The sequence below is a fragment of the Amphiura filiformis genome, chromosome 18 (genome assembly GCF_039555335.1).
Source record: "Amphiura filiformis chromosome 18, Afil_fr2py, whole genome shotgun sequence".
In the NCBI taxonomy this organism is placed as follows: Eukaryota; Metazoa; Echinodermata; class Ophiuroidea; order Amphilepidida; family Amphiuridae; genus Amphiura; species Amphiura filiformis.
In genome coordinates, this window is record NC_092645.1 from 21,279,628 (window position 1) to 21,294,877 (window position 15,250).

At 37.2% G+C, this 15,250-nt stretch overlaps 1 protein-coding gene across 1 annotated transcript; it reads right to left on the reverse strand.

Annotated features, from left to right (window-relative positions):
* Window positions 1–2,305: 2,305 nt before the first annotated feature.
* LOC140139026 (uncharacterized) lies at window positions 2,306–3,652 on the reverse strand. Its single transcript, XM_072160808.1, has one exon. It carries the CDS (start codon window positions 3,650–3,652, stop codon window positions 2,306–2,308), a length of 1,347 nt encoding a protein of 448 aa, XP_072016909.1.
* Window positions 3,653–15,250: the final 11,598 nt, after the last annotated feature.

A 15,250-nucleotide genomic window follows, 5' to 3' on the forward strand; every position in this document is an offset into this window, starting at 1 on the left:
CATTCTGGATACAAATGACACATAAGCATTTTTTTGAAAGAGTGAAGTGATGAAGCCTCCCTGATGTTACGTGGGAGGCTGTTCCACAATGAAGGTGACGCAACACAAAACGATTTGTCACCGATGCATTTTTTACCAACACGAGCTCTTAGTAATGTGGTGTCTTTGGAAGATCTTGTCCTACAACCAGTTGAAGGTATTTCTCTATGAGAGAGTAAAACACATAAATATTGGGGGCATTACCTTGTAAACATTTATAGACATACATGCAAATCTTGAACTTTATTCTATCATGGAAAGGCAACCAATGGAGGTTATGCATTAGAGGTGACGGGCTTTCGCGTCTACCAACTGAGTAAATCAGCTTGACAGCTTTATGCTGAAGTGATTGCACGAGCAAGGCATTTCCATAGTCTAACCGTGATAGAATCAGAGCTCGAACTACACTATGTTTGGTTTCTTTGTCCAGATATTTACTGATACGTCTTACGTTACGCAAATGAAAATTTAGAGAAGATATTAAACTGTTGATGTGTGGAGTCATGGACATATGCTTATCAAAAACAATTCCAAGATTCATGATGCAGTCATGTCTACAGTAGAATTCATCTCGACCTTTGCAGGACTTAACCCCATTAAAAGCTATTAAACCAAGATAACACTCATTGAAACAGCTCAACTGATTAAATCGGATCTTCTCTGGTTGTGCACAAGTGACTGTTTTCATGTGCGATATCGCAATAAAGCTGGTATTCATAGCTTCAGTTGGGTAACCGATTATAAAGGAAACGAAAGGAAACAATGTTATGTGTGGCTTTGTTCACGAAATCAGACAATGTCGTGCTTTTTGTAAACCAGCATTCTTGAAAATGAGCAACATAATGATTTTTGACTTAACACGGTTTAGAAATAATTTCTTCATATTTTTGGTGTTATCTGTCGTTTACATGTCCTTCCTAAAACACAAAAGTACGACCCTCTCCAAACACCTAAATTAGCTAAAAATTTAGGACATGTTACAAAACTTTATTTTCTAGAACCTATTTAGAATTTAAATGTAGCTTTTACCGGTTTTTTTTTTTTATTTTTCAGAAGTGAGCGGTCCGATACCAATATTTTCGGTCAAATCTCCATTCAAATAACACGGGGAGTTGGCTAGCTATGCCTTGCCCTCACTCATATTTTACAAAAGTGCGACCATTTCTGAACATCTAACCTAGCTGTAATTTTAGGTCATGTTAGAGAAATATATTTGCTAGAAGTTTTGGAGAATAAATAAAATATTGGCTGGGTATTTTTCTCACAGTGATGTTAACTAGGCAAGTGTCCATTCTCCCAACATACATCATTTGTAGGGGTCACGCGTCAATGGTGAGAGCACTGTGTATTGTGTATAGGAAAACGGACAGTAACTGCAGTATGTGCGGACTGTATCTGAAGGAACAATGATGTTATTATCGACTTTGAGTGTCACTGGTGGTATTTTGTTCAGACTCTGATAAGTTCCGGCGATGAAAAATTCAGTTTTACCTGGGTTTAGTTTAAGTTTGTTGTTTCCCATCCAATCTTTCAGCTCACAGATGCATTTTTCAAGTTTTGAAAGAGCTGTTTTATATGAACCCGAAACATTTGGGTCAAATGACACATACATTTGTGTGTCATCTGCATACACGTGATAGTTTAATTCATGCCTGCGGATGATTGAGCCAACAGGAGTAGTGTAAACAACAAAATCTAATGGGCCCTTAACAGAGCCTTGGGGCACACCATAATCCAAAACATGGGAATCTGTGTAAATACCACCAATGTGAACCTGGCTAGTTCTACATTTAAGATTAGAACGTATCCACTGCAATTATTTACCACATATACCAAAGCTAAGTTTCATACGACGAATCAAAATGTCATGGTCGATAGTATCGAATGCTGCGGATAGGTCAAGTAATACAACAAAAACAATATTTTGTCTATCCACAACATCCAATATATCACTACGAACTTTAAGCAATGCGGTCTTAGTGCTTTTGTTTTTATAATATGCAGATTGATGTGAATCTATGAGATTATAATCATCAAAATATTGCTTAAGTTGATTTGTGGCAGCCTTTTCGATTAGTTTTGAAATGAAGTTTATGTTTGACACTGGCCTGAAATTTGACAGCACATTACTATCCAAAGATGTTTTTTAAAGAATTGGAGTAATAAGTGCATTGCCAAGAGATTTGGTGAACACTCCTGATGTAAGAGATGCATTGATTATATTGGTAATAACCGGAAGGAAAGTGTCTAAATGTTCCTTCATTAACTAGGTGGGTATGCTGTCAAGTTTACAAGTCTTTGAAGGAGATTTAGTAACCAAAATGGAGACTTCAATCTCAGTAACCTGGGAGAACTCGCTAAAACTACACACCGTATTTACATAATCATTGTTAAATGCAACACTTTGATCAACTTGAGAACCATGATCAAGTTCTTCACGGATTTTGACAACTTTGTTTGTGAAGTAATCAGCAAGATTTGTACACACAGTTTGTAGGGAATCACCTGTTGGTAAACGTCTATCGTTTTTGGCATTTAGCAGGGAGTTAACTGTTTGGAATACACCCTTGGTGTCACTATTTTCCAACTTATCCTTATAATAATCAACTTTCGCACTTTCGATAAGTTGGTTGACCAAGTTCTTCTGATCAATATACGCTTGTTTGTCTTCCAAGCAGTCACTCTTTCGCCATTTGCGTTCTAATTTTCTGCGACGCTGTCGATGCTCATGAATACTACTATTATACCATGGATACTGTGGTCTAATTGTACGAGTTTTAATTGTTTCAGGTGCATGGTGATCTAATACAGCTTGCATTTTAGAGTTAAAATTTGCAATCAGCAAATCAGGTGAAAGCTCACTAGAGAGATTACCAAGTTCACTCTTAACATCTTTGATGTATTTCACATGATCAATGCTCTTAAAATTACGGTACGTTACAGTCTTTTTTGTAAGAGATGGTTTCCTTTGGTTTATGAGGAAGTTTACCATAAAATGGTCCGATCGAATATTGTTTTGAACACGACAGGAGTGAATTAAATTGTCGTCGGGTCTTGATATTACAAGGTCCAAGATATGTCCGGATATATGTGTTGGCTCGGTGACATGTTGCTGAAAACCAGAAGTCTCGATGCCAGTTAAGAAACGTCTGACTTCAGACTTTGATGGAATGTCCACGTGCATGTTAAAGTCTCCAACAACAATCACTTTTCTGGGCATGAGGGCAATTTCACTCATGAAATCTTTAAACTCTGTCTGATAGGTTGAGAGCTGAAAGCCATTTTCCCTTGATGGTGGGGGTCTATATACAATGACATAAGGGATATCATTTGTTCTATCAAGAACGCCAGCATGTTCAAAGGTTATAATATTATTGCCATGGTTAACGATTTGGAGATTCATGGATTGTCTGTAGATGGTAGCAATACCGCCATGATTACTAGTTCTACGGGGGAAGTTATTGAAAACGTATCCAGGTTGGGTGCACTCACCATTAACAACTTGATCATTGATGTTTAACCAAGTTTCTGTCAGAAACAATATGTCCACGTTTTCACTGATTAGATAATCAGATGCAGTAGTTGTTTTTTCACGTATCGACCGTGTATTCATTAGTCCAGCATTTGTAAATGGTTTGATTTGAAATGTTGAACTGTTCGAATTTGTGTTTAAGGGATGTTGGTGAGGGTGAACTGGGCGAAAAGGATCAGCAACAGGATTTTGCTTATTTTGATTGATTCTTTTCCCTCCTCGATTACCACGCTTGCGCCAACGTCTCTTAGTCTTTTTGGGCGTAGAGCTAAGTAGTTTCTCTTGATGATGGTGAGTTAAGCATGGGTTACGAAGGAGGTTACGAGAGTCTAAGGTACTGCATGTTTCAAAAGATAGTGTACATTCAGTATATAGTCAGTAGTATTTAGCCCATGCAAGGCAATAGGAGAATACTGTAAGCAAGATTGTATAACCAAAGTCAGAGATGATAGAGAAGATGAATTTTCACACTTCATACCTGATGAGAGGCAATCAACTCGAAATGGGTGAATAATATAGCCACTTGATGAAAACCTTGATGGGCTGATCAATCCTAAATCAATATGATCAATAGGATGAGTTGAATTTCCTCTGGTCTCAACACTGTAGCATTGGTCTATGGCTTCATTCTGGTGCAGAAATGTTACCAAAAGTAGTAGGAAAATACATCGAAATGGCACACTTATTCTAGAAATGAGTGACATCATGAACATCTCTATGTCTTATATATCCAACATGTTGAATTTGAGCATGCAAAAGATCTTAAAACACACTCAATATGAAAAAAACCTTGAGAGAGCAAAGTGAGAGTGACCTGACACAGGCGCTGCACTCTACTACATGTATATATTGCCTTGTATGGATGTGAAACGTGAGTGGTTGCAATGACAGATATGAAAAAGATCTTGGCTTTCGAAATGTGATGCTGGCAAAAGATGCTGAGAATATCGTGGTAAGAACATAAGACAAATGAATTTTTAAGAACCCAAATTTCCATGTGCCCAAAAATAGATCGTTTCAAACTGGCGTACTTTGGCCACCTTTATAGAAGAGATAGTGACAACATTGAGAAGGTAATAATGCAAGCACACCGTATGGCTCAAGAAGACAGAAGCTGCTGGAATACCATCATCAACAGGGTCATAAATGATCAGTCATTACCCATAGAACCACGTCGGCGACGACGACACTTAAGAAGAGGTTGAATTATTTGGCAACGTTTTTGCTGTTTTTGACAAGAAGGAAACAACTTGTCTTGTGACACTCGTCAAGATCGATAACATCAGTTTGAAAGAGGCTTACAGACCACAACCTGGAACTTCACGTAAATGAACATTTTGTTTTCTGTGAGCATAGTCATAAATTCATCAATAAGAAAGATAGTTTACTTACCCCAAACCTTTGAATCGTTTGAGTGGACAGAATCTTGAATTTATTCGACAATTTAATACGTTTACCAACTCACGTTAACATTGAAAACACTTCGTAAAGTGTGACATTAAATTCGCGGTTTCTACTAGCAACGCAAACCAACGCATTAATCGATTGTACGAAAAAAGAAATGTCATATATTTCAAGTACTAATTGTGTAAAAAAGTCAATTTCTCCTATTATAGAAAATGCGTGGGTACTTTAAGATCATTCAAAATCCGATAGATAGCAACATGCAAAATATCACCTCATAATGACAACTGTGGTGAAAGCAATACTTCTAAAGATTATTGTCTTCCTCTGTTGGTTTGGAAACAACAGCTGATGCGCGTCGCAGTATATGGCATATATTTATAGATTTGCACGAACTAAACAGCGAGTAAAGCAGTGCGGTTAGACATAATATAGTTATTGTTTAAATAATAACTACTATTCGTAACTATTAAAACTTTATTTGAAAATATTAATGTACGCTTACCTACATGATTTATCGACGCCTTTTCCCAAATGTGTCGCGTTTGTTTATGAAAACTCCAGGAGAAAAGGCTTTTAAGAGAGAGAGAGATAGAGAGAGAGAAACAACCAAAAAACAAAACAGAACAGAACAAAACATTGTCTTGTATCATTAGCGATAATGCGCTAGATGTGGTTCACCATGCGTGGCTCTGTTAATTACACTCTTTCCAATATTGTGTAGTCATGAAGCGGAAATACGCGGCAGTAAGTAATATGTGACCGTACACCACGAATGAGCCGTAAATGTCCTCAATTATATTCTGAGTTACAGTGTAAAATGGGCATGAAGGTTGTATTCATAGGTACCTCAATTTGGTGCTACGTGTACCTCATTTAATGAGATACACGTAGCACCAAATTGAAATACCTATGAATATGACCTTCATGCCCATTTTACACTGTAACTCAGAATACAATTGAGGACATTTACGGCTCATTCGTGGTGTACGGTCACATATTATATATTTATAATATTGTGAACTGAATTTGATTTTTTTAACACAGCCGTAATCGTACAGGTCCTTTCCTTCTATATCTTCTATCGACCTTAACATGTGCTCTTCTGTCGACCTTCACATTTACTCTAGCACTTACACGCTTAAACCGATTTTGATATAAAATTGGACGGATTGAGTGTGATACCTGAATTTATCGGTCGAGCTAGAGTTTTCAAATATCATGCGAGACGAAGTCGAGCGTGATATTTGAAAACTCTAGCGAGACTGATAAATTCAGGTATCATGCGAAATTATCCGTCCAATTTTATCAATATTATGTCTTCAGAATCTTTTTTGGTCAAAAACATGATTTTTAGTAAAAAAAAACATGATTTTTGGTCAAAAATGCGACTCTTGGTCAAAAATTTTTGACATGATTTTTAGTCAATTAAGGTGATTTTTTGTCAAAAATATGATTTTTGGTCGAAAATGTGATTTTTTGTCAAAAATGTGATTTTTGGTCAAAAATGTGATTTTTGGTCAAAAATGTGATTTTTGGTCAAAAATTTGATTTTTGGTCAAAAATGTGATTTTTGGTCGATTTTGGGTCATGGCTTGTCACATTTACAAGAAAAAATCACACCAAAAGAGACTTTTACACATAAAGTATATGAACTATGCACTCTTATGAAGAGGCTACAGATATGAAAAAACCTGTAGCTCCAGGTGACCGATACACAAATTTATCAGACAGCAAGGTTATGTACAAAGGTATAGGATGCAAGATTTTGAAGACATAATAATGACTTAACTTGGTCAAAACCATATTAGTTGTGCACTGATTTTTTTTAAAACACAGCCGTAATCGTACAGGTTCTTTCCTTCTTCTATCGACTTTAACATTTGCTCTTCTGTCGACCTTCACGTTTACTCTATAAACCGATTTTAATATAAAATTGGATCGATTGAGCCAATGTTTATTGGTCGAGCTATGAGTTTTAAAATTTGGCACTAATTTGTAATGTAAATGTTGATTTTAAATGTTAGAATTATTATCACAATTAATAATATGGTTTTATACTAGACACTTTGCATAATTACCAATCGTTTTGCATATTCAGTGTTACTAGACTTAAAATGATATTTTCTGATAATTGAGATTTTTCGCATGTTGAGAGGTTGCGCGCAGGTTTTCTCAATAACGTTATATACAATTGAGACAAAACCTGGTGATATTGCTGTTGGTATATAAATCTGTATACAATTTGTCAGAGTAAAATCTGAATTAAAATTATGTCACCATGGTGACGACAGTTTTGTAACATTTTTAACAGTTTGAAACAAGTTTGAAACAGGGTATACATCAGTTATCCAGAACGTGTCATATGAGGGATTGACAAAAAAAATATATGAAGGGAATATTACATCAACTTCATATTAAGTCTATATGAGTATAATATAAAGACAAGCATTTTTTTCATTCTAATTTGCATAATTACTTAGCCAATTTGCATAATCAATTGGCGTTGAAGGTCAAAATTTCAAAAAATATAGCTCCACAACCGAATGTCCTATGAAGTTGATTGAGGTGTCAAAATTTAGCTCATGAAAAGATCTAGTCAATGGTAAGGCAAAAATATACATTTTCATATTTCTTATATATGATCTTTAGTATTTTGTCTTGGCACCTGGTTTGAAAATTTGGTAAATCCTTTGCTGTTTGATTGAGGTCCATTGTCTAGATCAGTGTAGTTTTTGATGTTTTCAGACTTCTGGGACCCGTGTCTAGGTCCCCGTCATAGGTTCTCATTGCACCATGTGTTGTCATGCGTATACTATTGGTAACTATCAGAATTAAGTAGGGCCCTATTGTTGGAGTTTAGTCGTAAATTTAGCTGGACACACGTCGGTAAAAAAAGACGAAGCTATTCCAACTATTGTTTGCAAATAATATATTTATTCTCTTAACTAATAAACAGCTATGTTTGTTTCACATAGTATCAAAATTGACATCAATAATGGAAACAGGAATGCAGATAGTCGCCACAGATAAAGTGAGCTTGCCGAGTGCAGTGGCAAAAATACCAAGCCTATCATACATTTGCCATGACCTCTGATTGGCTATCATATTACATCGATGTGTCTGATTGGCCCAGGTCTATTTAGCATATAACTTAATGACAGATCATACCAGTACTTGAATACATGCTAGTGGTTTCGAAAGTCAACGAGTGTGATGGTCGTCTTCTGAATCGATCGGTACCGAACTCTGACCATCTAAATGATTGACAAGAATTTTCGTTTAAAAAGAGCAATGACCGCATAATATCATTCTTACGACAATAACCTTCGTCGAATATGATGACCTCATCACCAATCATCACTGTCCAATCAGAGAGTATGAATGGCTATTGAATAATATACCCTTAAGCTTCTACTTATGTCTTTTTTTCACTTACACCACAATAATAAAGTGTATCTCTACCCATAATATTGACCTCTCATCCTCCCTTTGTTGGTCAAGTCCTTAAAAAAATTTGCAATTTTCTGTTTTTATCGCTTTTTATACGTTCATCTTTTAAATGTTCTACTGTCCAACCACGTCAACAACATTTGCCGAACCGCCTCTATTGCGATTAGAAAGATCGGAAAGTTGCGTCGCTACATTGATCAGGATAGTGCAGAAAAGCTCGTGCATGCGTATGTAACTTCCAGACTGGACAACTGTAATGTTATCTTGTACGGTCTTCCGGACAAAGAACTTTCAAAGTTACAACGTGTGCAAAACTCTGCTGCAAGAGTGGTTGCTCGCATTTACTCTAGCACTTACACGCTTAAACCGATTTTGATATAAAATTGGACGGATTGAGTGTGATACCTGAATTTATCGGTCGAGCTAGAGTTTTCAAATATCATGCGAGACGAAGTCGAGCGTGATATTTGAAAACTCTAGCGAGACTGATAAATTCAGGTATCATGCGAAATTATCCGTCCAATTTTATCAATATTATGTCTTCAGAATCTTTTTTTGGTCAAAAACATGATTTTTAGTAAAAAAAACATGATTTTTGGTCAAAAATGCGACTCTTGGTCAAAAATTTTTGACATGATTTTTAGTCAATTAAGGTGATTTTTAGTCAAAAATGTGATTTTTGGTCGAAAATGTGATTTTTGTCAAAATGTGATTTTTGGTCAAAATGTGATTTTTGGTCAAAATGTGATTTTTGGTCAAAATTTGATTTTTGGTCAAAAATGTGATTTTGGTCGATTTTGGGTCATGGCTTGTCACATTTACAAGAAAAAATCACACCAAAAGAGACTTTTACACATAAAGTATATGAACTATGCACTCTTATGAAGAGGCTACAGATATGAAAAAAACCTGTAGCTCCAGGTGACCGATACACAAATTTATCAGACAGCAAGGTTATGTACAAAGGTATAGGATGCAAGATTTTGAAGACATAATAATGACTTAACTTGGTCAAAACCATATTAGTTGTGCACTGATTTTTTTTAAAACACAGCCGTAATCGTACAGGTTCTTTCCTTCTTCTATCGACTTTAACATTTGCTCTTCTGTCGACCTTCACGTTTACTCTATAAACCGATTTTAATATAAAATTGGATCGATTGAGCCAATGTTTATTGGTCGAGCTATGAGTTTTAAAATTTGGCACTAATTTGTAATGTAAATGTTGATTTTAAATGTTAGAATTATTATCACAATTAATAATATGGTTTTATACTAGACACTTTGCATAATTACCAATCGTTTTGCATATTCAGTGTTACTAGACTTAAAATGATATTTTCTGATAATTGAGATTTTTCGCATGTTGAGAGGTTGCGCGCAGGTTTTCTCAATAACGTTATATACAATTGAGACAAAACCTGGTGATATTGCTGTTGGTATATAAATCTGTATACAATTTGTCAGAGTAAAATCTGAATTAAAATTATGTCACCATGGTGACGACAGTTTTGTAACATTTTAACAGTTTGAAACAAGTTTGAAACAGGGTATACATCAGTTATCCAGAACGTGTCATATGAGGGATTGACAAAAATATATGAAGGGTATATTACAGCAAGTTCATCTAAGTCGATATGAGTATAATATAAAGACAAGCATTTTTTCATCTAATTTGCATAATTACTTAGCCAATTTGCATAATCAATTGGCGTTGAAGGTAAAAAAATAAAAAAATATAGCTCCACAACCGAATGTCCTATGAAGTTGATTGAGGTGTCAAAATTTAGCTCATGAAAAGATCTAGTCAATGGTAAGGCAAAAATATACATTTTCATATTTCTTATATATGATCTTTAGTATTTTGTCTTGGCACCTGGTTTGAAAATTTGGTAAATCCTTTGCTGTTTGATTGAGGTCCATTGTCTAGATCAGTGTAGTTTTTGTTGTTTTCAGACTTCTGGGACCCGTGTCTAGGTCCCCGTCATAGGTTCTCATTGCACCATGTGTTGTCATGCGTATACTATTGGTAACTATCAGAATTAAGTAGGGCCCTATTGTTGGAGTTTAGTCGTAAATTTAGCTGGACACACGTCGGTAAAAAAAGACGAAGCTATTCCAACTATTGTTTGCAAATAATATATTTATTCTCTTAACTAATAAACAGCTATGTTTGTTTCACATAGTATCAAAATTGACATCAATAATGGAAACAGGAATGCAGATAGTCGCCACAGATAAAGTGAGCTTGCCGAGTGCAGTGGCAAAATACCAAGCCTATCATACATTTGCCATGACCTCTGATTGGCTATCATATTACATCGATGTGTCTGATTGGCCCAGGTCTATTTAGCATATAACTTAATGACAGATCATACCAGTACTTGAATACATGCTAGTGGTTTCGAAAGTCAACGAGTGTGATGGTCGTCTTCTGAATCGATCGGTACCGAACTCTGACCATCTAAATGATTGACAAGAATTTTCGTTTAAAAGAGCAATGACCGCATAATATCATTCTTACGACAATAACCTTCGTCGAATATGATGACCTCATCACCAATCATCACTGTCCAATCAGAGAGTATGAATGGCTATTGAATAATATACCCTTAAGCTTCTACTTATGTCTTTTTTTCACTTACACCACAATAATAAAGTGTATCTCTACCCATAATATTGACCTCTCATCCTCCCTTTGTTGGTCAAGTCCTTAAAAAAATTTGCAATTTTCTGTTTTTTATCGCTTTTTTATACGTTCATCTTTTAAATGTTCTACTGTCCAACCACGTCAACAACATTTGCCGAACCGCCTCTATTGCGATTAGAAAGATCGGAAAGTTGCGTCGCTACATTGATCAGGATAGTGCAGAAAAGCTCGTGCATGCGTATGTAACTTCCAGACTGGACAACTGTAATGTTATCTTGTACGGTCTTCCGGACAAAGAACTTTCAAAGTTACAACGTGTGCAAAACTCTGCTGCAAGAGTGGTTGCTCGCATCCGAAAACATGATCACATAACACCGATAAAAGGTCTGTCACACTACACCGAATAGGTCTTCCGTGCAAGAAACGGATGGTATTTTAGTAAATCCGTTGTTGTTCGTCAATGATCGTTTTATGTTCTTTTTATGTCCTGCTATCATCCGCCAAATGCGTTTCGTGTTAGGTGATGTTCGTGAAGTCCGTCGCCATGCACAAAACTTGAAACGGAGTGTACCGAATACACATGTTCGGTATTTTTCCGATGTGTGTTCGTATGGTGCTGCATATTGCCGGAGTTTGTTCGCTCTCCTTTCGTTCATGTTCGTTCTTTGTTCGTTGCACTCGGCCCGTGTTCGTTGCAAATACGTTCCTGTGAGGCCTTCACCACCGGATAGCATATTTTTGCATTCGGTGATGTACGTTGACCCAGACCGTGTTAGTGTCACACTACACCGGATCGGTCTTCCGTATAAGAAACGGATGGTATTTTAGCAAATCCGTTAGTGTTCGTCAATATTCGTTTTATGTTCTTCATATGTCCTGCTATTATCCGCCAAATGCGTTTCGTGTTAGGTGATGTTTGTTTAGTCCGTCGACAATACGTTTCAAGTTTTGTGCATGCACAAAACTTGAAACGGAGTGTGCTCGAATACACATGTTCGGAAGTTGTCTGATATGTGTTCGTACTGTTCTGTATATATACCCTGGGTTTGTTCGTTATTCTTTCGTTTATATACCGCAGGTGTTTGCAAGGTTTCGCAGGCACCTGTGCCGGATATGTAGGCCTATGGCGAACATGTGCATCGAGCATGGGGGGGGGGGACTTTCTGAAGGGTGTGTGACGCAATATCATATTTCCCCCAGTACTTTAGTGACTGACAAGTAGAAAAAAGGGGAAAAGGAGAGAAAAAAAGAAAAGAAAGTGAGAAAAATTGAAGAGAGAAGAGAAGAGAAAAAGTTAAATTGCACGTAATTTAGTAGGCATATGCATGTAAGTAGCATTGAGGGAGGGGCACTTTCGGAAGGGTAGAGGACGCAATATCAAATTCCTACCAGTTTTAGTGATTGACAAGAAAGAAAAAAGAAGAGAAAACATGGAAAAGGTTAAATTGTACGTTATTGAGTAAGGCCAGGATAGTATATAGTAAGCCTAAATATAGGCCTGTGATTATTATAGGCAGTGCTTAAAGGTGGGTCCTTGGCCCAAAAGCCTGTGAAAATTACTGCCGGCCCGTCGATATGTAGGGCCCGTGACATTTTGTCACCAAAGTCAGTATTTAAGACGGACTTAGGTCTATTACTGACTTTAACATATCAATCCATGCATGCTTTACCTGAAATTACGAGTCTGAAGTCTTATATCTAAGTGTCATCAGTGGACCAGTGTAACATTTTAAACTTTGCAAATTCAGTTCGCGCCTTCTTTTTTGTTTTTTTTTGTTTAAGGCAATAATAGTGTAAAAATGATGCACCAAAAACAATTTTCCAAATTTTCCATTTTTAAAACTAAATTTTTACACAAAATAGGCCTAGGCCTAATAATGTAAATAGGCCCTACAGTCCCCATGCAAATGGCTTCAATTGGACCTTCATTTTTGCTTCTGCTATGGACATCCACGTGTTATTTTTAAAGCAATTGTTTATATTATACAATAATGGTGAAAACATTTCAATGGCTTCAATTAGGCTTTCGTTTCACCAATTTGCGGCTGTTTCAAACTAAAATAGTACGGTACCCAATAATATTGCTAAAATTGATCCAAAAAATGACAATGGCCTTCATTGTCCAAAGGTTTCTAGCCTCTATTGCCCCCGGACGCTGGTTGCCCTGATATATAGGATTTGTAGCCCTTTTGTACTTATTAGCCAATATTTGACCATTTTCGTCAAAGTTTTTCCCCCTTAAAAGTTGTCTTTCCCCACTTTGTTCACCCTCTGAAAAAGTGCTTGCTACGTCACTGCCTCTAAGGGGTCAAAAACCCTCTCAAACACCCTCTCCTCCGCTACTTTTCTGATAGGGTGGACGTCCCTGTTGGTGCCACATGCGACGGATTCGCCGGTCATTTGTCGGACGTTGAACGATTGAATATAAGACGCCTGCAGGATTATTAGCGGCCACAACGCATAGAGAGACGAACGGGAATCGGACCCCTAAATCCGGTCGTTTGTCAGACGTTGACCCCCAAATCCGGTCATTTGTCGGACATTGAACGATCGAATATAAGACGCCTGCAGGATTATTAGCGGCCACAACGCATAGAGAGAAGAACGGGAATCGGACCCAAAATCCCAGCGAATCTTCTGCCGGACTGGTGATTTTTCCACCGGATAAAATATTTTTGTATACGGTGATGTTCGTTAACCCAGTCCGTCGTAGTGTGACAGACCTATAATGCGCGAACTTCATTGGCTAACGATGCGCCAGAGAATTGAATATAAAATCTTGCTTTTGACAGTTAAGTCACTCTATGATGCAGCTCCCATTTCCAGCCTGATGTGCACACTTTATGCCACCCATACATACATTACATTACACACTCTGACTGATACAGCAAAAAGCAGCAAACTGGAAAAACATTTCAAGAATTTTTTTTGGTGAATTTCAAGTTATCGTGTTCATAGCTTTTATTCATCATTTTAATATTCCCCATCCGTACACACTCCCCTACATGCAGAAATGCACACGTGAAGAACTACATGATAATATGACTGGTGTGAGCAGTGAACACTTTCCGCCATGTACTTGGGATGCACAGAGTCTGTGTTGGTATAGTGGATCTGAGTCACATGAATCGGACAGTTCCCAGAAATTTATGATTTATAATAGCTTGTAGGCAAAGTATTACTAAATCTTGGTCATACTTCTCCTGATGATGTACATAATTAATGATAATAATTATATTAAGCTAATTGGATAATCTGGTGTGTGCCAGGGATGTGTGGATGTGCATGGAAGGCTCCACTTATTTGGAAAATTGACAACTAATTAAGTCTACCAATTTTGGATCAACTTTGAGATCCAATTGATGTTTTGAGATAAATAATAACTTGAATGCTATATCACTGCTAAATGTATGTTAAAATTAGTATTGTGCAGTATATGTGTGTCCATACAAAGACATTTGCATGAATTTTGCATCCCAAAATATGACACCTTTAAGCTAGATTCACTAAAACCATCATTATTACATCTCTTTTTTGTGCTTGATTAATTCCTAAAAACAGTTTTGCAACTTTCTGTAAATGAGAGTACTTCTTAGCAAATAAAAACGTCTCAGCAACTCAAGTCACACATAGCAACTTAAAATGTATGTTGTATGATTATGACGTAATAAATTTCTCTCATTTTTTTGGTGCGGAATGTAGTTTTTATTCATTTGTTGTGGCATAACTGACATCAAAGAGTGTATTTACAGCAAGGTATTGCTAATAAATTAATGTTTACACCAATAACAATAGCTTTGTTTATAACCATACCCATAATAGGACACATACAAGTACCCGTACCGATGGCCCGTACCCGTACCCACACTGGGACCCCTACCCGTACTCGAGTCCCAATTTCCGTACCCGTACTCATGGCTCCGGACCCGTACCCGTACCCGTACCCGTACTCGCACCCTATTTTGGGTTCGGACCCGTACCCGTACCCGTACTCATGGCTTGGGACCCGTACCCGTACCCGTACCCATGGCATGGGACCGTACCCGTACCCATGGCATGGGACCCGTACCCGTACCCATGGTCTGGGGGACCCGTACCCGTACCCGTACCCGTACTCATGACGGGTCCCAATACTACAAGTCTGCTTCGAGATTAATCTTGTAAGCGCTTAA